Source organism: Pseudorasbora parva, chromosome 25 (genome assembly GCF_024679245.1).
Source record: "Pseudorasbora parva isolate DD20220531a chromosome 25, ASM2467924v1, whole genome shotgun sequence".
In the NCBI taxonomy this organism is placed as follows: Eukaryota; Metazoa; Chordata; class Actinopteri; order Cypriniformes; family Gobionidae; genus Pseudorasbora; species Pseudorasbora parva.
The window spans coordinates 4,779,412-4,806,347 of record NC_090196.1 but is presented as its reverse complement, the minus strand read 5'-3'; the positions used below and the strand labels follow the sequence as shown (position 1 = coordinate 4,806,347).

The window sequence follows — 26,936 nt, the reverse complement described above, 5'->3', positions numbered from 1 at the left end:
GGAAAATGGGCTGGCCTTGGATTTTCGAGCCAACAAACGGTCCTCTCGAGCAGTTGTCTTGCGGGGTCTGCCTGACCTGGGCTTGTCAAAAACGTCTCCAGTCTCTTCAAATCCTTTTTTTATCCTCTGTACTTGACACTGAGACACATTGAAGGTGTCTGCCACATCAGCAGTGGATCTGGTCTTCAGCCTCTTGATAATCAAAACTTTAGTCTCAGGGTGAATCTTAGGCATGTTTGCAGAGGTCTAGTTACAGAGGTCTAGTTGCAGTTGATGTGACGGTCTAGTGTACTGGGGTTCTTTTTATACACACTTGAGACCTAATTGATCCATTATTAGTCACAGGTGAAGCTCATATGACAAGGTGACAACACTTATGTCTTTGCAAAAATTGACTCAATGGGCTTTACCAAGCTGTGAATATTAGAATACTTTTTGAAAGTTTAGTTTTTTACTGAAACATTATCACAAAAGCTGGTGGGATTAAAATGAGCCGTTTCTTGTAAAAAAAAATCTTGATTAGAAATATATTTCAGTGGCACTTTAGGTCAATTTGTACACAAGCGACAAGACTTTTGTCAGGGACTGTATTGTTCGGGAGGCAGACATACTCTGTCAGTTTAAATCAAGACTAAAATTGCATCTCTTTATTATGGCATACACATAGACATTTTTTTACTTTCATTATTCAAATCAATTGACTGATTGTTAGGCTGCATTAACTAGGTCAGCCGGAACTGGGAACACTTCCCATAACACCTGATGTACTTGTTACATCATTAGAAGAGTGGCATCTACGCTAATGTTATTTTCTCTGTTTATCCCGAGGTTTACTGCAGTCGGCCCGGATCCAGATCAGATGCTGGACCTGAACCCAGACATGACCAGCTCATCCCAGAGTGTCTGCTGAGACCGTGTCAATCAGTGTCTCCTGATAATTACTGTAATTACCTACAGCCAAGTCACAACCGTTATGACCGATATTGCATGGCTACAAATGATGCTGACAAGACAAATGATATTGCTTATATTTCATTGTTTTATACATGTGCATATTACTATATATATATATATATATATATATATATATATATATATATATATATATATATATATATATATATATATATATATATATATATATATATATATATATAATAGTGTCTCAGATCTTAAAAATCATAAAAAAGAAAAGTCAATGTAAAGTATTATTACATAAAAAAATCTAAACACAGAAAAATACAAATTTTTGAAATGACAAACATATTTATTGTGTGAAAATGATTATATAATCTTTTTACACAGATTACTATACTGTCCCTTAGAGAAGGCATAAAACCACAGTCAACAGGTGTGTGTAATAAGTGCAAAAATATGATTACATTTAGGATACAAAATGAAAGTATCCTCAACATTTGACCCTTTTTGTGTGATATTTCAATAAGATTTTATATAAATATTGTATATTATATAAATATCACAGGAGAATTGGACATTGATAGTGTACAAATGAAAAGTGCAATTACTGAAAGTGTATTTAAAGAGAATTTATTTTCAAAAGTGTCCACAGCACCAAAAGTGCCCATGTTTGTAGAAACATCCATAAATGTTTTGGATGGATGGAATGTTATCAAATTGTTTGTCTTCATCAAATGTAAGGATACAGTGAAATTCAGTTCATTGCTAATGTAACCCTATTAATCACAATTAAACCTGATGGTTCATACTATCATCTTACTATTCAATGTATACAAATATTTTAGAAATTTTACATATTGAAATACAAATGTTTTGGTACCACTGTGACAAAACTACTACTACTAATAATGATGATAATTCCATTTGTTGCAAGGCTTTGATAATCTCAGCTGACTTTTGGCTGACTTCTTCGTTAATATTGAGCACACAGAGAAAAAGGGTGTCAAAAATGTACCTTTAGGGGTACAACAGCTTGTCGCTGGGGCAGTACCCTTAAAAGGACATCTTTGTACCTTTTTTTTACTCCTAAAAGGAGCACATTAGTACCTTTGATTACAAATGCATACAAATTGCGTGCTGCATACATTTTTCATTAAGTACGAGATGCGTACTTAAGGTACTACTATGAGGCTTTTTGTGGTAAAAATGGTACAAAGTTGTCTAGGGGTGACCTCGAAGAGTCAAAGATTCGATGTATCGATATGCGGAGCCGGATTCGACCACCAATCTCAAGGTCGAATCTTCTGGGGTGTTATGAAATCATCATACCATTTTGGCAATATGGTGGTGCTCAAAATTGGTGAGCGACTGGTGTGTGAGACCCCTTTAAGGGCGCTGAGTTTCGCACCGCGAAGCGATCGCGCAGCGCTTTTAAAAATTGAACACATTAGCTGTGTCTCATTTCAGAAGGCTGCGTCCTCTGGAGGTCGCATTCGAAGGCTGCATACGCCATAAGTCCGTCTCTTTTCAAAAAAGTGAGAAGGACTCTCCAAATACGACCTTCGAATGCGTCCTTCTTTCACAGGATTTCGGAGTGTGCATGAGGTATAGCCTTCACGGCTGGAGATAACCCACAATTCTTTGCGTCAGCGTTAAACCGTCTTTTAAAAAATATATATTATATGAGAAAACGGCACCACCGTCAGATATACATGCGAGTGTATGTGTGGTGTTTAAATGTAAGCAGTTTAAGCTTGTTTTTGTTTTTAAGCTCTATTACCTCAAACAGATAGTCGTGGTAAACAGGATTACAACTGTTTAGTTCTTTTTTTAAACGTTTAGAACAGTATTGCTGTCAAGACAAGAAACATTTCATAGTCATTTTTAAGTTATAAATAATTTTCATTAATATAACTGCCGTGAGAGCGCAACGAGGTTGAACGTGTTGGCATAGCAACGTGATACTTCCTGCCTGTGTGTCCTACGAAGGACGTCTCGTTTCATTCTGATTGAGGACACTCCGTACTGCATCCTACACAGGACGTGTCCTCCGGAGGACGCAGCCTTCGAAATTTAACAAAATGAGACACAGCTATTCAATGAGTGTACGCACACAGGGGGCGGCATTCGGCACCTGTCCGCGGCTACTCAGGAAGTTGTTTAAAATTCTTTAAAATCCAAGGTTTTATATTAAATTTATATTATATTTCCCTCAAATCATCAATGTATACTGATTTCACTGTGTACTACAAGATATACCCATGGTGCATCTCTTCTGTCAGAAGTCGATTCAAAATTGAGCTTGTGTGTATATAATAGTGATGGGAAGTTTGGATCATTTTACTGACTCTGATCTTTGAATCTCGTTCAGCAAAACGAACGAATCTTTTTTCAAGTCATTTCGTTCATTTAAGCAGAATCTAATTAAAATTAGATTAGTTTCATGTTACATTTTTCAACACATTTAGTAGGCTACTTTTGGAATAAAAAATAAACTGCAAGCTAATGCAGTCATGGCCAAGCTTTGAGAATAAAAATTAATAAATGAATTGTGCTTGCCTCACCTCCCGATCCAAATCATTACTTCTTTAGTCACTTCACATTTAATCACGTCTGTTCCAGGAAGCTTAGTAACGTTACACAGCTCGTGACTTCTGGTTCGGTCTATTCGATTGTCATCATCATCTGGGCCTCTTATGTTATACATGCGTCCGGAAACAGAAAAGATTAGTTCTCTCGACACTTCGAGTCATTCGTACATCAAATCCGAGCCCTATATAGGCAAGGCTATGCAGTCACCGGAAACAGAAGAGAGTAGTTAATCTCTCGAGTCTTCTCACTCTTCGGGTCTGACTCTGAGGCCCCGTCCACACGAAGAGCTTTCCCAATCCAATCTTTTTTTTCCCTCGTTTCAAGAAATATCTGCGTCCACACGAGATTACCGAAACCAACTAAAAACGATGTAGTATGTATGCCAGGCCAGTGTGTGGCACTGTAATTCTGCCACAGAAATACACTAAAAACGGAGAAGAAGAGTTGTGGCTAGAAGGGGTATAGCAGTGGTCGGAGGTGAGGCGAAATCTCACAATAAAATAACAATAAATACATTTGCTACTTAACAGATGTGTTTTATTAATGCCTACACCTACCCCAGCCCTAAACATACCCTTACAACAATGCAGATACGGTAATCAAATCACACGAATGATATTGATGTGTGCATGCCCAGTGCCCAGTTGTATCCCTTAACTCTTTCACCATGCTGGACGTAGTGTGATGACATCACCGTTTCAGAAAATATACGGATTTGCGGTACAAAATGTATACGTAACGAGTCTCTTCTTTTGTCACATGACCATGCCGCTTCAGTGTCTCACAAGTCGCAACATATACAACATTACATTACAGTTGGATTATTGACTGCATGTTGTAATATAGTTATTATTATAAAATAATCAGAAGATATGGGTAATAAACTGTTATTATGCCTATCCATTCTGACCAATCCTAGTGTCTCCAGGATTCATAGGAAAATTATTATAGACCTACTAGATCAAAAAATAAATAAAAAAAATAACATCTACGCACTTGTTTGTGAGGAAGGTTGTGAATGAACTATTTCTGTCTAGCACGGCTATCACGTGACAAAAGAACGAGACTAGGACCGAAAACTCAAGAGAACGAATCATTTCTGTTTCCGGTACAGACTGCATAGCCTTGTCTGTGGGGCTGGAACTTGATGAATGAATGACTCAAACCCGGACTCGAAAAATCTATTTGGGTATCGATGGGTATCGAACTAATCAGTTCTGTTTCCTGTACAGAACATATGGGATGTTGCGCATGCAAACATCAACACAAAATGAACGAATCGCTCTCTGAGAAAACCCATCGTTCTCGAGTCATATTAATAATCAAAATGAACGAATCGTTCATGAACGACACATCACTAGTGTATAATGTACACGTCTGGTGTGAGATACCTGAGACGCGACGCTGAGTTTCGTGTCCGATGTACGCCCCCTTTAAGCATAATCAGCTTAAGAACGTGCATGTATACGCACTCAAAGTGTTCTTTTCTTCTCCAGGCATGTATTTTTTTTAGGTTTATTTATCAAAATGTTCTTTTATACATATGTGTGATGTTCGGTACAGACATGTTCAGTTGGCAGGCAGTTTTGATCGCTTTATGAATAGTTGTTGCTGTGTGCAGTGTGTAAAGGAAAAAAAAATTTTTTACCCTCCTGCTGACTAGTGTTGTGCCTCTCCCAACCCATTCACACACACACACACAAACACAGATGATTTGACTATCGGTCGACCATAGAAAGAGTTGACAATTCTGATTTGAATGTGTAAATCCTTAGTTGGGGACACCTCTAAACTTATCCTTTCAAGGGTACTGACCCAGCGACAAGCTGTTGAACCCCTAAATGAACAATTTTACACCCTTTTTCTCTGTGTGAGGGAGGGAACGAGACAAAGTGTGGATGACTGACACTAGGGGTCGCACTTGGGATCCCCAAACACCTCTGATACTTTGAGAAAAGGCCAATGAGAATTAGTGAGTGGAATTTGCATGCCACTTCCCTGGACATAATGTATAAAAGGGAAATTACGTGTATCACTCATTCAGGTTTGTGCTGAGGAACTGAGACTGAGTATGGCCGGCATTTCAGTGGTCCTGGATCGAGTTGACACTTGACATCCTGATGTGACGTATATAAGCGAGCGATCTCAGCTTCAGTGCGGATAGTAAGGAGCTCCGTGGTCTCGACTTGTGTCCAGGCACATTTCTGCTTATTTAATTTAAGTTTCTTTTGTATACGAACACTCTCTGCGTTTAAAACACAGACGAGCTCTTCTGGCACTGCAGGGTTGTATTATTGAAAAAACAAGCTCTAGGAGTCGCATGATAACTACGTACACGTTGCGGCATTAGCTTTGGCTTTTGTTCACACAGCGCTTGTCCCAGGTCGAACCCCGCAATGTTACTAGATCCTCGACCCGGGTTCAATTCGGTAATCAATTCCGAATTGGATATTGCGGGTCTGACGTGCAGTGTGAAAGGGGCTTAAGAAAGGTGCCATTTGCTAAAGAAACACATGTGTGCAGGCCCTGGGGCCTGTTGTGAGCCAACGCATCCAAAACCTCCGCAATATTGCTAGCAACTTGAGGCAGTTGACTGGCTACTTCAGTCGAGGTCCTGTCCAGGAGTCTAACACTGCCTGCCTATTGCAAATTGCACCCCAGCCAGTTTTGAACACATCTGTTGTGACCACAACATGCCTAGACACTTGTTCTGAGGGAACCCATGCCCGTAGAAAAGCAAGCTGTCCAAGAGCTGAATAAGTTTTGAAAATCTAGAGACGGTGCTCATGGACTACTTTTGACGTCGTCTGGCTTTGTCGCTCAGAGAGCACAGTGCCTGCATCAGTCCCGGCTCAGAACTACCCTCGTGCAGCTCTTTTAAAGCAACTCTGTATCAGAACCCGAGGGTAGAGGTCCAGCAGAGTTTTAATGATACTTTGTTTTCATACATAGAATTAAAAATCAGGTGTGCCATGTGACTGTCAATGTCGTCCGAGAGCTCCACAGGGCACAACGTGCAAGACAAGGAAGGAGGCCCGTGGGGATTGACCCAGCAGAAATTGCTCATTGCCCTCGCTTTGCCCTCAGAACTAATCACCACATCAGCAATTTGCTTCCTTTCCAGAGGTTGTGTATAGATGACACTCATCAATGAAGAACAAATCTGACTGAGTGATGCACGGCATTTCCCTTATATATCTGAATGTACAGGGACTGGTAAACAAATTCCATTCCCCAATTCTAATTATCCTTTTCTCAAAGTATAAGAGGTGTTTGGGGCTCCAAACTGTGACCTCAAGTGTCACCATGTCAAACAGAATGACAGATACAGAACCAGATATATTACTGTAATGGCCCATAACTCTCTAAATCAGTATGGTGGAGATGATCTACAATGTCATCTGACTATTGGTTCAGTCATAAAACTTGAAGGTCTAACTTCAATTTATAGTTTAAAATAAATTTTATATAAATAAATAGAACATAGGTTAAGCATGTGAGTAAATTTATAGCAGGTGGCTCGGACAACTCAAACAACCTGACCTCAGTTCACTGAAGTGGTTTTTGTAGCGGTTACATTTACTTTTGACATCAGTGACCTTGAGAGTTTATGAACTAAATGCATGCCACATTTAATTGATCTGCACTATTTGTTGACTTAGGGGGCATGCCGAAATCCAGATTTGATCAATATGCAAATCTAAATACAATCATCTATATGGCACTATATATAGTGTTGCCTCATGCGGTAACATGCATAAAAATATAAAAAGAAAAGATCATAGCAGTTATTGCAAACCAATAGCATTGTGTAAAAATTCCTAAAATAATATATAAGGTATAAAGTAACTATTTTAAGTATTTCATTAATTAAATTTTTCACAAATGTAAAATATTATGTCTATTTCGAACCTTCTTACTTTACTCACCCTCAAGTCATCGTACATGACATTTTTCTTTCAGACGAATACAATCAGAGTTATGCTATTAAATATCCTGGCTCTTCCAAGCTTTATAGTGACAAAAAAAGTGCATCCATCCATTTTAAAAGTGCTCCAAACGACTCCCGGGGGGTTAATAAAAGCCTTCGGAAAAAGCGATGCATTTTTGTAAGATGAATATCCATATTTAACATGTTATAAAGTAAAATATCTAGTTTCCGACAGGCCACCTTCAGTATTCAACTTACGGAAAAAGTGTAACTTGATGACGTAAGCGTTTGAGCTATGAGAGGCGCTACACTTTCTTCCTAAGTGGAACGTTTTAAAAGTTTTTCTTACAAAAACCCATTGATTCACTTCAAATTTAGGGCTGCCATTCACTGCCATTTTAAAGCTTGGATTATAACCAGAGAATTTTGAAATATAACTTTGATTGTATTCGCCTGAAAGAAGAATGTCATATACACCTAGGATGTCTTGAGGGGGAGTAAATCATGGGGTAATTTTCATTTTTAGGTGAACTATCCCTTTAACAGAGCTTCTTTTGGCCTGTTACAATTAATATATTTCTTGCACTTCATCTAGTATTAGGAAGAATTAATCAATGTAGACTTATTATAATATTAAATCTATTTAAGCCTACAACACAACACAATCGGTAGCTAAATGGTGAATAAATCAAAAACATCATTAAAACTTTTGCTAAACTAATATAAAGTACATTTGAAGTATTATAAGAAAATGTAACAGAATATAACAGAGGTGAGAAGTTGCTGCTTTTGAATTTTACCAAGAGCAGTCATGTGTGATCCAGAACAGGCTGGAACTTCTTGTCTTGGTTATTATTGCAAAAAGACAAAATGACACACACACAAAAAGAACTACAGATGTTTTTGTAGAGGCTGTGATGAGTGCTGATCATATTGATTTTTGAGGTTGTCATCAGGGGAGAGCACATGTAAGAAAAAATAATTGGCATGTTAATAATCTGGCACACATGATTATACTAAAGGATGTCCTGCAGTCATAGAACGATTATTTGTTAAGATAAACTGTCAACAAAATAACCAAATAACTATATGACAATGTCAAAAGTCATCAGAAAGCATAATGTTTGTTAAAAAGAGAACTAAATATAAAGAACCCCATTATAAGACTAAAAAAGAATAACAATATCTCAAAGATAAATGTTACCTTCTATTCTTTATTCGATAAAGTTCAGACAGCCAGCAACAAAGCAGTGGTTTTTATCAGCATCATTCCTAGAAAGGAAAAGTGAAAAAAAGTGATGATGATATTATGGAGACTGAGAACAAAAGCAATGATCAAATGTGCACTATATTTAATATATATTTAATTTAGATTGTAATATTAAATCATACACATTTATTTATTGGTTAATAAATATATATATATTATATATATATATATATATATATATATATATATATATATATATATATATATATATATATATATATATATATATATATATATATATATATATATATATATATATATATATAAAATATATATAAAATATATATAAAATGTCCATTCTAGACAGTGTGTTACTCCCTGCCCTCGTTATATCACGGGTGGGGTCTGGGGATACACATGATCTGTGTGTAATGTGCTTTGGATCAGAGCATGCCCCGGCCGCCCTCGAGGGGGCTGGCTGTGAGCATTGCGAGAAGCTGTCAATGAAAACGCTTCAATCCCGCCCAGCACTCTTTGAGGAGGGTGCTTCGTCTCTCGTTCCTCAGGGCTCGGGTCCCGCTGCTGCCGAGGCACAGCGAAGGCTTGCGTCCTGGGGATCGCAGATGGATACCGTAGTGGTGTTGCAAGCCTATCAAGCCGACCTCCTGAGGGATATTGATGACGAGTGTGAGGAAGTGGGGAGAGAAACGATCTAGATTAGGAGAGCCACTGATTTGTCTCTTCGGGCCACCAAAGAGACGGCCAAATCCATCGGCCGATCTATGGCAGCCCTGGTGGCCACGGAGAGGCATTTATGGTTAAACTTGTAAGACATAAAAGATTGCAACAAAATGTTTTTACTGGATGCTCCTATCTCCTCTGCTGGCCTCTTCAGCGATTCCGTTTATACGGTCATCGAGAGGTTCCAAGAAGCGAAAAAACAAGCGGCCACATTCCAGCGGTTTCTCCCCCGAAAATCTCATCCCCAGCAGCCCCAGCCGAGTGCGTCCTCCTTGCACAGAGTGCAACAGAAGGAGAGCATTGCATCCCAGGCTCCCCCACAGAGAGACTGGGGGTTGGCGCAGTGCTCTCAATCGAAGTTATCCCGAGGTAGGGCAGACCTAAGGTCTGTCATTATCTCTAGGAAGGCTTCAGCAAAGAGGCCCTGACGTCAGGAGGACAGCGCTTCTGATGGCAGTCCCCTCCAAAAGGAAACGGTGCGCCGAGGCGTCTGTACACTCTCGGTGACATCAGGGGGCCATTCTGCCAACCCTGCCACCTCTGCTGCTTCAGGGCGCAGTGTTCCTCAGCGAATGCAAATCTCCATGTCCGCCCATAAATATACTAAAAACTATATAAAAAGGGTACAGAATTCAGTTCAGGTCACACCCACCCAGGTTCAACAAGGTAGTTCCTACAGTAGTCACCCCCATGCAGGCTCTGGTAATGGAGCAGGAATTGCAGGCTATAGAAAGGGTCCCTCCCCACAGCAAAGAGTCGGGGTTTTACACCTGGCACTTCATAGTTCCAAATAAGGATGGAGGGCTGCATCTAATTCTAGATCTGCGTCAGTTAAACAGAGCAGTAAAAAGATTAAAATTCAAAATGCTCACATTGAAGCAAATCATGTACCAAATCAGGTCCGAGGACTGGTGTGTCACAATAGACTTAAAAGAAGCGTATTTCCCCGTCTTCAGCCTTCCGCAGCACATGAAGTTCATCAGGTTTGCTTTCGGGGGCGAAGCTTACCAATATCAGGTTCTTCCGTTCGGCCTAGCGTTATCGCACCGCACTTTCGTGAAGTGTGTGGATGCAGCCTTGGCTCCTCTGAGACTACAGGGCATCCGCGTACTAAACTACAGTGCCTTGCGAAAATATTTGGCCCCCTTGAACTTTGCGAACTTTTGCCACATTTCAGGCTTCAAACATAATGATATGAAACTGTAATTTTTTGTGAAGAAACAACAACAAGTGGGAAACAATCATGAAGTGGAACGAAATTTATTGTAAAAGTATTTTCAAACTTTTTTAACAAACCAAAAACTGAAAAATTGGGCATGCAAAATTTTTTGGCCCCCTTAAATTAATACTTTGTAGCGCCCCCTTTTGCTGCGATTACAGCTGTAAGTCTCTTGGGGTATGTCTCCATCAGTTTTGTACATCGAGAGACTGACATTTTTGCCCATTCCTCCTCCAGCTGGAGCTCAGTGAGGTTGGATGGAGAGCGTTTGTGAACAGCAGTTTTCAGTTCTTTCCACAGATTCTCGAATGGATTCAGGTCTGGACTTTGGCTTGGCCGTTCTAACACCTGGATATGATTATTTTTGAACCATTCCATTGCAGATTTTGCTTTATGTTTTGGATCATTGTCTTGTTGGAAGACAAATCTCCGTCCCAGTCTCAGGTCTTTTGCAGACTCCATCAGGTTTTCTTCCAGAATGGTCCTGCATTTGGCTCCATCCATCTTCCCATCAATTTGAACCATCTTCCCTGTCCCTGCTGAAGAAAAGCAGGCCCAAACCATGATGCTGCCACCACCATGTTGGACAGTGGGGATGGTGTGTTCAGGGTGATGAGCTGTGTTGCTTTTACGCCAAACATAACGTTTTGCATTGTTGCCAAAAAGTTCAATTTTGGTTTCATCTGACCAGAGCACCTTCTTCCACATGTTTGGTGTGTCTCCCAGGTGGCTTGTGGCAAACTTTAAACAACACTTTTATATGGATATCTTTAAGAAATGGCTTTCTTCTTGCCACTCTTCTTGAGTCTCCCACCTCAGCTGTAGATCTCTGCAGTTCATCCAGAGTGATCATGGGCCTCTTGGCTGATCTCTGATCAATCTTCTCCTTGTATGAGCTGAAAGTTTAGAGGGACGGCCAGGCCTTGGTAGATTTGCAGTGGTCTGATACTCCTTCCATTTCAATATTATCGCTTGCACAGTGCTCCTTGGGATGTTTAAAGCTTGGGAAATCTTTTTGTATCCAAATCCGGCTTTAAACTTCTCCACAACAGCATCTCGGACCTGCCTGGTGTGTTCCTTGTTCTTCATGATGCTCTCTGCGCTTTAAACGGACCTCTGAGACAGTGCAGGTGCATTTATACGGAGACTTGATTACACACAGGTGGATTCTATTTATCATCATTAGTCATTTAGGTCAACATTGGATCATTCAGAGATCCTCACTGAACTTCTGGAGAGAGTTTGCTGCACTGAAAGTAAAGGGGCCGAATAATTTTGCACGCCCAATTTTTCAGTTTTTGATTTGTTAAAAAAGTTTGAAATATCCAATAAATTGTGTTCCACTTCAAGATTGTGTCCCACTTTTTGTTGATTCTTCACAAAAAATTACAGTTTTATATCATGTTTGAAGACTGAAATGTGGCAAAAGGTCGAAAAAGTTCAAGGGGGAATATTTTATATGCCTACTTTTATATAACTAATGTACCTCTTTTGCATCAGCAGCTCTCTCCAGCTCTTCCCTGCAGCGCAGTAACTCTAGCTCCAGTTCAGCTCGCTCCTTCTGACTGGTCTCATACATTTCCCGCAGATTTTGTAGTTCATTCTTTAGTCCATCACACTAACAGACACAATTAAGCAAAAAGTACAAAACAAATTCTTAAGAAAACTGATAAACTGATATTTGAAAAATTTAAAAAACTGATAACAGAGCGTTTACCTCTTGCTGCACATGTGTGGCCTTCTCTTCTGTCTGTTTGAGTTGATCTCTCAGTGAGAGGATCTCTGAAAATCCTCCTGTCCAGCTGGTGGGGGTGATAGGTTTGCCTTCAAACGATATATTCTTCTGGATACCTGTATCCACCAGCCTGCAGTTGGAGCCCATCTGATTCACATTCATATAAGAACCTCCAGTTTCCATCTCTGTTCCACACTGCATGTATTTTCCATCTTCTGTCTCTTCTTGTTCTTCTTTAAGACATATGTAGGAACTGTCTGAACTGTGACATAACAGCCAAAAGAAAGTGCATAATTACAGGAGAAACATCTAGATCAGGGCTATTCAAATCTTGCCCCGGAGGGCCAATGCGCTGCAGAAGTTAGCTCCAACCCTGATCAAACACACCCACCTGGGATTTTCTAATGATCCTGAAGACATTGATAAGCATGTTCAGGTGTGTTTGATTAGGCTTGGAGCTAAACTCTGCAATTGAGTAAAGGTGCAGTTGCTCACCTCCTCTTTTGTAGTATCTGCAATCTATGAGTCAGTCTAGAGTTTTCATCTTGCAGTGCATGGCATTGTTCCTTTAGACTCTTACATTCATCCATCATTTGACCCACATCACCTAATCAAGTAATGCAAGAAAGAAAGCTATGAGCTTTTACATTGGTATTAACAACTAGTTCACGTTTTGTAGAAAGACACATTCTAATCAAATCAACCTTAGTACATGCACCAAAACAAAAACTAGACAAAAAAATGTATATCATTTTATTAGTGACTGAAGTGTGTAAGGGATTTATTATTTTTATTATCCTTACCTGAAACCACCTTATTTATATCTGCTAACCCTATGCCTGCAAATAACAAATCACTTATTTACAACACATCCCCAGAAATACTGTAAAAAAAAAAACTCAGGTCTCCAATTGAACATTTTCTAGTGACTGATCACATCTACATTTTTCAGTTGGTTGAATTGAATGTATGTGAATTAAATTGCATCAATTCACAGAATTTCAATTCGGCCAACTGAAAAATGTAGATGTGATCAGTCACTAGAAAATTTTCAATTGGAGACAATTTCTTTTTATTTTGTTTTTTTTCTTTCACTCACATTGTGACTGTGACATAGTACTTTTCTTAACCTCTTTCTTGGCCTTACATTGACTGTAACAATCATTTCCATCCAGTGGGATGCATGTAGTCATCCACGCTCTTAAAAGCTTCAGTGTCAGAGTTTACTGCATCTTCACATAACAATGACAATGATCCACACCATCTGCTATTCTGCAGGAGCTCTTCCCGCTGGACACTGAGTGCTGCAAACGTTTCTGAAATGCTTTAGGGTTCCACCCTTTATTAAAAACTAGTGTGATTTATGGTCATCACTGCAGGATGCTAACCAGTTTTAGAAATTAAGTGAATTTATCATTCATTGATTTCAAAATGATGTCAACATGGACATTAGTGGATGTTTCAGACATTGTCTAAATAAAAACGTCAACACATTATAGGGAAAAAAAAAATACAATTCTTTAAACTGATTTTGAAATTCTTAAATACACAATAATATATAAAACTAGTAAACTAGGATGTCTAGTTTTCCTGGAGGAATTAGCTTTTTAATGTGTAAGTCTAGTAATATATTTTTCTCTTTTTTTATTGAAACCTGCATAGCCTGTTTAAAACGAATTCATGCATGACTGTGTTGAGTTAGTACACTCAAAAATGTATACGTTGGATTTATTTAACCTTTTTATATCAACTGGTTCCACTTAACTGGGTTATGTTGAATTCTTAATTTTGTCCAAAACTATTAAGTTCAATTATTCTAAAATGGATATCAAACAAAAACCATAAAAAGTAATCCAGGGTAATTATAAATTTACAAATGTTATTTAACAAAAAAACCCTTTACAAAATCTTATTGGCTAGCCAGAAGATGGTTTTATTACATCCATGCATGGGCGTCCGAAGCAAATAAAAAGTGGGTGGGTCAGTAGCGAAAATATGATAGGTGGGGAAATTGTTTTGCGGGGGTCTGGGGGTTCTCCCCCAGAAAAAAAAAAAAATGATTTCATAGATGTGATTTCGTGCATTATGGTGCGTTTTAGGCCATATCCCTTTCCTATACCAAAAAGACATCAAACCAGTCAGTACCAATAGTCTAATAAAAAGGCTATATTCATTTAACTGCCATAGAAATCAACAGTTTCACAAATAATGATAATGAACAAGTTGCATGTTTTTTATGCTCCGTGTCCAGACAGAAAAAGTGCCGTTTACTAAACGATTGACTGGGCCAGACAAAATGACAGAAATCACTGTTATTAATCGTGGCAATAGAGTAGAGGTAAGACACTTGGCATTTAGTTTAGATGCATATTGGGAGCATAGGTTCAAATCCGCCTTTTGCCACACTCGCTTTCCCCATCACATATCAGATCGGAAAGGTATTTATTTTCAATAAAAAATGGAAAATATTAGAAAAGGGGAAAAAAAGTGTTTAACATGTGTTTAATAATAAGTTTCTTAATAATTTTCTCGGTTAAGGGGTAGTCAATGTAAGCAGACATGTGCTGAATTAGAGCTGATAAAAGTGAGTGGGTCCAATATCATTGGTCTTAAAAAGTGGGTGGGTCTTGTCCCACACACACACACACACACAATGGTTCCGACGCCCATGCATCCATGGCATGCTCAAAATAGTTGTGTTTATTAATGAAACAACTTTGTTCTTAGCAGGTCCTGACCCTGAGCACATGCTCTACACTTCCCCACAGTGGTAACCTCCAAAAACACTAACATAACACACACTTTTAAATACCAACATTAAACATTAAAAAGTCTTATGAGTTAATTAAATAAAGTGAACAGCATCATGCAATATTTTTTTTTTGAGTGTATGGACTGTAATATTTTTTTAATCGACTTTCTAATGTAACTAGTATTTTAATGTATTTACTGTATTGCCTGTTCTTTTTTTTAAAATATTTGTAATATATATATATATATATATATATATATATATATATATATATATATATATATATATATATATATATATATATATACATACTTAACCATGAAATCTAGAAGCCACATGCTGACAGTTTTTTTTAAATACAATCTGCTAGCAATCACATAATTTATTACATGGCACAAGCTGTAGCCAATCTGTGCCAATGAGATTGCTTTCTCAACATGTAGTCTGGTTCAGTGTTTACTGTAAGCTGGTTCCTCTGAAACCCTCCCCCTCCCCCAGCTCCACCTGCCTAGATCTGCTACAGAGTTTATGTCTATTCATGCAGCAGCATATCTTACAACAGCGTCTGCACATCAATGGACAAGTTGATGAAAAAACGGATGACATAAATTGTTTTATTAAAAAAGTTCGGGAGGAACAGGTTCAAATTGTCTAACTGCCGAATTATTTATGTTAGTACTTGGTATTGCTGTAAATATTTTCATCTTAAGACATCTGACTCAAAGCTCTTTTAGTCTTGTGTTTTGCTCTCACCCTCTTTCCTCTGCTGTTGACGGAACTGGCTCTTCATCTCTATTTCTGCTCGGAGCGTGACGATCTCCAGCTCATACTCCTGTTCCGTGTTCTCCAGCCGTGAGATTTCAGCCCGTAAACGGCAGAGCTCCTCCTGCAGGCTGGCGATATCATTCTCCCGTTCGGCCGCAGCCTCCTCCGCCGCCTGCTGCAGCACCAGCACCTCCTCCTGCGCCGTCCGCAGTTCCTCCTGCGCTTCCAGAAGCTCGCTTTCCTTCTCCTCCTCTAGACTGTCCATCTCTTCTTGAACAGAACGAAGCTGGGCTACCGGGGTTGGGAGATAATAAGAAACGTATGACTTTTACAAACAGTCTTTTGCTTTTCAAAGCGTGGCAGCAAATGTTGTTCCAAAGATTTTGAATGAAATGTTTGCACATGCTTTGATATTATCTAGTGAAATAATATTCATAATTTAAGTAAATATTTCTGTGCTTCTTCATATCAATCTCTTGGTTTTGTGTATTCGGAGTCTCTGTTACCTTGCAGACGCTGGATCTGTCTTGTGAAGGCCTCTGCCTGATGAGCACTAGCTAAACGTTCCTCCTCAAGAAGACCTGAAACGAGGATAGAGAAAAACATTAGAAATATAGGGTTAAAATAATTAGCTAGTTAGAACATTAACACAATTATATATTATCAGATAAAAAGCAAGAGTGCTGTTGTTTCTAATACCTGCAATTATACAGTGCATCCGGAAAGTATTCATGGCACTTCACTTTTTCCAGATTTTATTATGTTAAGGTCTTATTCCAAAATGGATTATATTCATTACAATTCTACAATACCCCATAATGACAACATGGAAGATGTTTGTTTGAAAATTTATATAAAATTTTTTAAAATAAGTGGTGAATTTGGAACTGCATTGCGGTTCCAAATTCAGAATTTCTTTCATCAGCCTATTTTAGGAGTTAAAGCAATTAGTAATCTCCTTTTTTTTATTTGCTGCAAAATGAAATGCATTCTGCTTTTTCTTCAGTCTCTATCTTAAGTTTAAGACATCACACAGCACAAAAAAATAAAAAAAATAAATTATATATATATATACACACTGTTAAATTAGGTAAATGCACTACATTAAAATGATCTGCTTTGTACTAACATTTAAATGAATCATTTTATACAATGCACTTATTGTGTACATACATGTTTTTTTTTAAATTGAACTTTATTTAAATTATAATTACACCTCTAATTAATTGCTGTAATTAGATCCAACATGATATTCCCTTACATCCCCTACCCTTAAACCTACCCAGTCCCAGCCCCTACCCCCCAGACATAAGTACATAGCAGTACAAGACACCTACTATATAGGGGGACCAGAAAGCATTATACATATGGTACAGAACAACACACATTTTCTTTAAAAAATGGTAAATGGACTGCAATTATATAGCGCTTTCAACAGACCCTATATGGTCATCCAAAGCGCTTTACATTTTTGCCTCACATTCACTCATTCATACACCGACGGCGATGTCCGTCATGTAAGGCGCCATCCAGCTCATCAGGAGCAGTGGGGGGTTAGAGTCTAGCTCATGGACGCCTCGACACTTGTTCAGGTGAAATCGGGGATTGAACAACCAACCTTCTGGTTTGTAGGCAACCTACATGAACCACTGAGCCACTGCCGCCCCTTAAAAAGATAAGATAACTAAATAAAAAAAAATCACCAGAACATTTATATTATGGCTCCAGGCTCCCTGCAACCCTACAGCCGACAAGCGGTTTGGAGAATGGATGGACATTTATGTGCAAGGAAAATATTTAAGAGAAAGTAAATAATCACAGTAAAATTAAAAGACTTTAGCAACCCAAAACAAAACAGGGGAGGTGGGGCAAGCAGGGTGGGGCCAAGAGCTGTGGGAACAGACATGGTGTCCCAATTCGCATACTATCCAAACAAAATAGAATTCGAAAATAGAATTAGTATGTCCCAAACCGTTGAAAAGAGTATTCCAAAGATACCCGGATGATTTACTATTTCCGGTCAGAATTCGAAGTGCGGATCGATGCGCACTCTAATGGCTAATATTGCCCACAACCCATTGCAAGTTTGACAAGGATTCGATTAGCACTACAAACGCGGATAAAAAATGTGTTAAAAAACGACAAACATGATGGATGTGTGAGTCAGACGGTTAAAGGGTTAGTTCACCCAAAAATGAAATTGATGTCATTAATGACTCCTCCTAATGTCGTTCCTCACCCGTAAGACCTCCGTTCATCTTCACACACAGTTTAAGATATTTTATATTTAGTCTGAGAGCGTATGCAAGTGTGTGCACACTATACTGTCCATGTCCAGAAAGGGAATAAAAACATCATCACAGTAGTCCATATGAGACATCAGTGGGTTAATTAGAGTCTCTTGAAGCATCAGAAATACATTTGGGTCAAAAAATAACAAAAACTACGACTTTATTCAGCATTGGCTTCTCTTCCGGGTTCCTCAAATATAGAACGGCCATGAATCAGTGAATCGATCAATGATTCGGATCGCCAATGTCACGTGATTTCAGCATTTTGGATCACATGTCAAACTGCCAAACTGTTGAAATTACTTGACATTGGCGATCCGAATCGATTGATGTCATTAATGACATCAATTTCATTTTTGGGTGAACTAACCCTTTAAGTAGAGAGATTTAGATAAAGGTTTGAATTATCAATTATCAGTATTTAACCTGACGAAAAGATATTGATTCAGTTCTTTCCACATTATATTTAACCTGCAGCAGCATTGCAAACTTTTGTAATGACATGTTTGGCCATTAACTTTTAAAGTCATCATTATATTTAAACTGCAAACACGAGGAGAGTCTCTGCATTAAAGACACACACATGGCAGATCGACGAGCGGCTACATTTTTCGCTGATACGATAGGAGATTAAACTGAATGTGGAGGATTTGAACTGTGACAATGACTGACGGGATGCACGTAACTAAGAGACAGAGTCCGTTAAAGATGACGAAGCAGTGTGTCTCAAAGCAAGCATATTTTTCTGCTACACACTCAAAAGTATGTACCTTTTCTTCACAAAATGAGTACTCTTAGGACATAGTATAAGTAGGCAAATTGGGAAGCAGCAGGAGTGAGGCTGAGTACTAATCAAGATCACCTGTGCACCACACTGTTCTTGAGTCTCATGGAGGAGCTCTGGAAGGATAAAGGAGTGACAACCGTGCAAGAGGGAAGAGGACCAGGCCTGTTCTCGTCTCCTTCTTCCCTGAACTATGAACATACAGGAGGCTTTGTCCATCTTAATGTCAGAGGTGTGCTGTGGTATCTGGCACCAAGATGTTTGGAGCAGATCCTTTAAGTCATGTAAAGCCGGGTGCACACTGTGCGATTTTGGCCACGATTTGGCCGTCTGAGACAAATTTAGGAAATCCTAAAAGATTCCTCTGATCCTAGGCTAAAATCTGACGTCTTTGGTCGTTAGTTTGACATGTTCACCGGCAGCCGATTAATGAGCGCTGCGATCAAATTTTACCTCAGAAGAAATTCTGGCAGTGTCAGAAGATTTGGCACACAATCCTGCAGTGTGACTTCTCCTACGACGACAGTCAAATATCTCAGTTTTTCAAGACAAACTATGACCAAAACGAGTGCTAGAGATTTCTTTGTAGCCAGCATTTCAGTCCCGTGTGTAATGCAGCTCACTGTCACCCAACGCGTCATTCATTGATGATATGAACTCCGGGTGAGTTTTCTTGCACGCGTCCGTTTTTAGCGCGCCTTCACTATCGTGCAGTCTGACATTAATGCCAACTGAGATCTTACAGTGTGACATGGCGATCATGTTCGTACAGTCTGACAAGGGACATTCGCAAAGGATTTTGAAAAATCGCACAGTGTGCAGGACCCTTAAGTTGCGAGGTGTTTGCTGTGTATTCTGACAGCTTTCTATCAGAACCAGCATTAACTTCTTGAGCAGTTTGAGCTCCAGTAGCTCGTCTGTTTGATCGGACCACACGGGCCAGCCTTCGCTCCCCACGTGCATCAATGAGCCTTGGCCGCCCATGACCCTGTGGCCGGTTCTCCACTGGTCCTTCCTTGGAGCATTTTTGATAGATACTGACCACTGCAGACCGGGAACAGCCCACAAGAGCTGCAGTTTTGGAGATGCTCTGACCCAGTCGTCTAGCCGTCACAATTTGGCCCTTGTCAAACTCAAAATCCTTACGCTTGCCCATTTCTTTTAAGGACAAAATGTTGTGTTGTATACATACATTGGTGTATATAAAAACATGTTAATACATGGAGAGTATCTCATCCCCCATATTTTAAACATTAGTTTCAGAGTGTCTAATTTCTGTTTCTATGTTATGTTTCAGGCATGAGAAAACAGTCACAAAGTGCGCAGCTCAAAATACTTGAAACCTCTTTTGAACAACTTTAGCAGATGAGACTGATCTATGCTATGTCTGCGATCATGAATGAGCAGAGACAGCAGAGCATGCTGGTGACTGGAGATGATCCAGGAATAAAAGCATCTGCTGCCCTAGAGCTGGTCAAGACAACCAGCCTGGAATCTTCCCTCAGCATGCAGCTGTCATTTCACATGCCTGTCGTGTTACACACAAACAGCTCACAGTCACAGACCCCCGCATACTAAGATCATTACCAGAGTCCTAGGAGTCTGTCTGCCATATAGCAGGTGACTCATTAAAGAGCCATAAAGGATTATATATAGAACCTATTTTACTGGGCCTGTCATTGAGTAAAACAACTCATGGAGCTAAATACACTGACAGGCAGACGGATCATTATTAGACGGACAACTATATCTCTGACAAATAACTTTCAGTAAAGAAACATGTTGTCAAGGACATTGTGCACGATACTAATATTATTAGTCATTTGTCCAATACAAAATTCATTACAATTATTAGGTTTTGTATAATTTTAATATGGTTTATGCAGATATTATAAGTATATAATTAACTGTATACATAATATGTAGTCTATTATAAATAATTGATTGCTTAAAGTTACTCAATCACCCTGTAGCCTAGACTGACCACCTACTGGGTTGAGCCTGGATGTGAGACCTCCTGGGAAAACCTGCTGCAGGTGTTAGTGAGCCCAGCAGGGGGCATTCACCCTGTGAACCAATACTATTTTTATTTTATTTTGAAATATTAAGAATAAAAGGATTCCTATTATATAGTACTTTTTTAAAATGCAGATAAAGCAGCTTCAGTGTTAAACAGGAAAATAATACAGGAGACAAACTGGCTAAACCAACCGTCTACTAGCTGTCTCACGTCACCAGAGTCAGATAAATCCCAGCACATAGAGACTCTTTCACTTAGATATTATCACATAGAGACTGTGTCTGTTCCCTGAATTAGTAAATACAAAAAAACATAACGTAAAAATGTAATTGATATCCAACAAATAAACAACAGATATAATACATTTGTGTGGGCTACTGTATACAGGCCACAAGGGCACATACAGACTTTAACAAAGAATTTGCAGATTTTTTATCAGTTAGTACTGGCAGCAGATAAAGTACTAATTGTTGGTGATTTTAATATCCATGTAGACAATGAAAAAGACGCATTAGGATCGGCATTTAGAGACATTCTTACTACTGGAGTTAGGCAACACGTGTCAGGACCCACTCATCGCACTCAATTCTGCAGCAGAGCGACGACATCTCAGATCATTACCTAGTATCATGTACACTTAATTTAGCTAAGGTTGCAGAGCCGTCCCCTCGCTTCAAATACGACAGCACTATTATTGCCGCCACTAAAGATTGCTTTGTAAATAACCTTCCTTATCAGTTCCATCTCCTCAGCATCCCAGATAGCAGGATAAATCAAAGTTGCAACAGAAACTATTGACTCTCTTTTTTCGAGCACTTTAGACACAGAACTCCCCTTTGCTTAAAGAAGATTAAAGAAAATAGTCCAATGCTGTGGTACAAGCACATTCGGGCCCTCAAAACAGCTGCCAGAAAAATGGAGCGCAGCTGCAAGAAAATAAAACTGGAGGTTTTTCACAATTCGTGGAAAAAGAGCATGATTGCATACAAGATAGGCCATACAAACTGATAGATCTGACACTAGCACGAGCTCTCTCTCTCTCGCGCAGATGATCTGAAAACACCAATAAACAAGTAAGCTGCATTTTATCAATCTCCATTTGAGATGTTCTGCTTAAAGGGGGGGGTGAAATGCTGTTTCATGCATACTGAGCTTTTTACACTGTTAAAGACTTGGATTCCCATCCTAAACATTGACAAAGTTTCAAAAACTAATGTTGGACGTTTGATGGAGTATTTCTGTGTTAAAAATACTCCTTCCGGTTTCTCACAAGTTTCGTAGAGTTTTTTTCGAGTATGGGTCGGCTTGACGTTAATAGAGCGGAAGGTCCTTGTATGGGCCGTACGGCTCTTCTCCCGGTAGGGTGCGCGCATGACTAGAGCGAGAGAGGAAATGCACGCCGTAAACACTCTCAGGTGCAGATCCAGTCGTCCGTGAACACTTATGTCGTTATAGTCCGTGCCGCGCTCCACTTCATTCCTCCACTTTGACATTAAGCGACTTCAACGCTTCAGCACAGCATTCCGGGAAGGCAGCGCTGCATTTGAACTGATTTGAACGCAGAAATGCTTCAGTCGGATCGCAAAGTGGATCTCCACACTCCAAGAAGTGTGTTTTTGACGGAGCGGTCCCAGCGATAAAGGTTCGGTCCTGCTTTGGAAGCAGCCGGTGAGTAAAACTGCTTCAAATGTCTGTGCTGTTGGCTATTGTCACGTGAGTAAACATCAGTAAACGACACGATCGCGTGCTTCGTCATTCAAATGCGCTAACGGACTCCATTGTTGTTCTCTGTATAACGTTACACTAGTCTGACGTGCAAAACCGTTTTGCTTGCTACTAAGGTTTGGTCGCATACAATAGTCCATAAACCGAATCATGTCCTCATAAACTGAGAGTAAAGACAAATGTTGACAGGCCACTAAATACAGTCCATACCACAGAGACGGACGTCCTGCTGTTGTTGTTTCTATTTCAGCCTCCGAATTAGATTATTCATCAAATCTATTAGCTGAGATCGATAGCCATGGGTCTCTCCACCCTTGAGGACTTCACCGCTTTGCGCATTCGTCATTCTTTAGCTCCGCCCACACGATACTCCTCCAGGCGCTCGTTTTTTTCCGGAAAGACTCGGAACAGCCCATATTTCTTTTATAAATATAATAAAACTAAAGACTTTTAGACTTTTATATCGGAGATATGAAGGATGCAATACTATAGGTACTCAAGATTGACATGAGATTGACTGAAACTGAGTGTTTCACCCCCTCTTTAAAGTGTCAATTAGTCGGTCTGTGTTCTGTGAGGACGGTCAGGACTCACGAGCCGCTTTCCTGAACTGCTGTGAGCTGCTGAAATAAGCCAATCAGAGCAGAGCTCAACATTAATATTCATGACTCTTCCAAATAAGGCAAAAACAGAGCATTACATCCTAGGGACAATTTATAGGGTTGTAAATGGACCTGTACAACTGTATCTGGACAATTTTTGGCCTTAAATAAGCCACATACCCTCTATGTAGTTATCAGAGAACAATTTAACATATTGTTTTAACTCATTCTAGGGCACCTTTAATTTGTTTTCTGATATCTACATAGAGGATATGTGGCTTATTTAAGGGCATATTTTTTTAAGCCCCGTAAAATACTTTATAAATAAATTCTTGATGTTTTAACGTTGTCTGTTCATGTAGACATTTTGTACGGCTCTTGCCTACAGTAACGTTAACGTTAGTGATGGCGCTGGAGACCACATGTCTGATGGCGAACAATTTAGAATAATTCCCGCTCTTGCTCCTTACTCTACTTTAAGGTGAGACAGAGTAATTAAATATTCCTTGCACTTTTTTTACTGTATTGGTCAAACTAAATTTGCTATATTTTAATGTCACAGCTGATAGAACACTGATGTGAATATGGCATAAATATATTCACACAAAATACATATACATGTATACATAGAAACTGCAGAATTAATGTTTAATGTGATTTTCAGATACTACAGAATCCCAGAGGATATCGTGTCGGACCGAGGACCGCAGTTCATTTCCCGGGTCTGGAAAGCATTCCTGTCGCTCCTAGGTGTGACCGTAAGTCTCTCTTCTGGTTACCATCCACAGACGAACGGGCAGACGGAGAGGCAGATCCAGGAGATCGGCAGATTCCTCTATACCTTCTGCCACGGTCACCAGAACTCCTGGAACCAGTTCCTAGGTTGGGCCGAGTACACTCAGAACTCCCTTCGTCAGGCTACCACCGAACTCACACCCTTCCAGTGCGTGTTGGGATAACAACCTCCATTGTTTCCATGATCGGGGGAACTATCGGACGTCCCCGCGGTCGACTACTGGTTCCGGGAGAGCGAGAGGGTCTGGGACTTGGCGCACCATCAACTCCAGCAAGCCCTGCGCAGACGTAAGATGACAGCAGACCTTCGTCGTGCTACTACTCCCATCTTCCAGCCAGGAGAGAAGGTCTGGCTGTCCACACGAGACATCCGTCTACGTCTGCAATGCAGGAAGCTCAGTCCCAGGTTCATTGGTCCCTATCCCATAGTGAAGCAGATCAACCCCGTCACATACCAGCTCCAGCTCCATCTGAGTTCAGAATTCACCCCATGTTTCACATCTCCCTGCTCAAACCTCACTACCCTTCTGTTTCTTCCTCCACAGAGCCTGGCGTTGCCGAGGAGACCCCCCTCCCACTCATCGTGGAAGAAGGAACCGCCTACGAAGTAAAGGAGATCTTGGACTCCCGACGTCGTGGTGGCACCCTTGAGTACCTGGTGGACTGGGAGGGCTACAGCCCTGAAGAACGCTCTTGGGTACCCCGAAATGATATCCTTGATCCTAACCTGCTTGAAACTTTCCATGCCTCTCATCCTAACAGACCTGCACCTCGAAGCAGAGGTCGACCACCACAGCATCGGGGTCCTCGGCCCTCAGGAGCGGGCCGTGGAGGGGGGGGTAATGTCACAGACACGCCAGGCTCCCACGTCACAGACCCACAGCGATCACTTTCACCTGAGTTCTGATCACACACACCTGCTCCACATTACCACGCCCATCACCAGTAGCACAAAAGACACACACACGCACCCAGTCACTGTCCGGTCTCGTTTGCAATAAGGTACTAACTTCTTATGCTTACCTTAAGGACTCCCTCGAAGACTCTTACCCGTCTCCAACGTCTGCTTCCAAGTCTCCAGCGATCTCCTGTGTCCAGCGTGTGTGTGTGTTCAATGTTCTCCATCGTTCCCCTCCTGAGCCTCTAAAACCCTATATATATATTATTTTTTTTATAAAACATTTTTTTTTAATTCTGGCTAGTTATATTCTTTATGTTATAAAGAATATCCCCCCCCCCCTCCCCATATTATTTTCCAGGTTTCTGAGAAGGAAGGGGCTGAACAAATTCTCTAACAGGAAACCATGGCCATCTTTGTCATCAGAGATGCACAAGCTGTACCCAAAGACATTGGCATCATACTCGAGGGACAAGAGGTTCTGAGCAAGTTGGCATCAGTCGCCCTCAATCTAGAGTATCCCAAGAGTTTGAAACTGACATTTGAATATATCCAGAAAGTCATCATGGAGCTAGACCCAAAAGGCATGTCCAACAAAGTGAAGAGGCTCTATGACCAGCTCTACAATTGAGCTTAATGAGGGGCTCCCAGTTTAACCCTGCAAGTTGCAGTACTACGTTCTGCAGCATTCTAAAAGCTACTTGTTTACGAGACCGGACATTTTAATTCCTGACTTTAACAATATTTGTTTTCACAGTTGGATAACATTTGTAGCATCCTAAAAGACAATGAGAATTGAGATGCTTTTTCAGCTGCAGTTCTTGTATTTCCCTAATTCACTGCATTGTTCTCAATTTAAGACTGTTTTCTTAGGGCAATGTTTGCCTACAAATCTGACCCTTAAATACTTTTGTGGATGTGAAAGTAAAAGTTAATAAATATAGATGCCTTTTGATTCATTTTAATGAGATTAAATGGTCCTTAACGGGGGGAAAAATGTTTGATTAAAACTATCTTTTTACTAGCTTAAATTTATTTTTATTTGTTTAAATATATTCTATTAACTCAAAAATAAGAAATACTTGTTTAATTAAATCTATATATTTGATTGGATAAAGCAAATAATTTCTAATACATATTTCTTAAATTAGAAAAAAACTGTTTAATTAAATCTATATATTTTTGTTTAGATCAAAAATCTAATTTAAATTAATTAACTTTCTTCAACAAGAAAATTATACTTTGTGCCAAATTATATAGATTAGCTTTTAAAGACATAGAAAATATTGTTTAGGGCAAGTAATTAATTTTTCATTGGCTCAAGATATAAAATATAGATGTGAACCATTACCCTAAATTTTTTAATTGGATGAATGAAAATCTTTTTTCAGTGTATAAAAAATGGATGACCAGTAAATTTCTGAAACTTAATTCAGAAAAAACAGAATTTTTAATTATTGGACAGAAAAGCTCCACAAGTAGTAACCGAGAATACTGTCTAACACTTGATGAGTGCTCTGTCAAGCCCTCGTCGTCAGTGAGGAACCTGGGTGTGCTCTTTGATACCAATCTTTCATTTGAAAGCCTCGTTTCTAGCATCTGTAAAACTGCATTCTACCATCTCAAAAATATATCTAAATTGTTGAATAGTTAGTTTATGCGTTCATTACCTCTAGGCTAGATTATTGTAATGCTCTACTGGGTGGTTGCCCTGCTCGCTTAATAAAACAAACTCCAGCTGGTCCAAAACGCAGCAGCTAGAGTTCTTACTAGAACCAGGAAGTATGATCATATTAGTCCAGTTCTGTCAATACTGCACTGGCTTCCTATTAAACATCATATAAATGTAAAAATCTTGCTTACTACTTACAAAGCACTAAATGGTTTAGCTCCCCAGTACTTGAGCGAGCTCTTAACACATTATACTCCATCACGTCTATTGCGGTCTCAAAACTCTG

At 39.6% G+C, this 26,936-nt stretch overlaps 1 protein-coding gene across 3 annotated transcripts in view; it reads right to left on the bottom strand.

The window, feature by feature from the left end:
- Positions 1 to 7,004: 7,004 nt before the first annotated feature.
- Positions 7,005 to 26,936, bottom strand: part of ccdc136a (coiled-coil domain containing 136a) — a 44,388-nt gene continuing 24,456 nt past the window's right edge. For 2 of the 3 annotated variants that reach the window (XM_067436137.1, XM_067436138.1), the window contains 8 exons: positions 16,370 to 16,444; positions 15,852 to 16,154; positions 13,150 to 13,185; positions 12,842 to 12,953; positions 12,329 to 12,608; positions 12,098 to 12,229; positions 8,646 to 8,713; positions 7,005 to 8,365 (listed from right to left, as the gene is read on the bottom strand). In XM_067436137.1, the coding sequence (XP_067292238.1) occupies positions 8,708 to 8,713; positions 12,098 to 12,229; positions 12,329 to 12,608; positions 12,842 to 12,953; positions 13,150 to 13,185; positions 15,852 to 16,154; positions 16,370 to 16,444 (944 nt within the window). In that variant the 3' untranslated portion in view covers positions 7,005 to 8,365; positions 8,646 to 8,707. The remainder of the gene's footprint in view (positions 8,366 to 8,645; positions 8,714 to 12,097; positions 12,230 to 12,328; positions 12,609 to 12,841; positions 12,954 to 13,149; positions 13,186 to 15,851; positions 16,155 to 16,369; positions 16,445 to 26,936) is intronic. The other variant, XM_067436139.1, reaches the window with a different exon arrangement.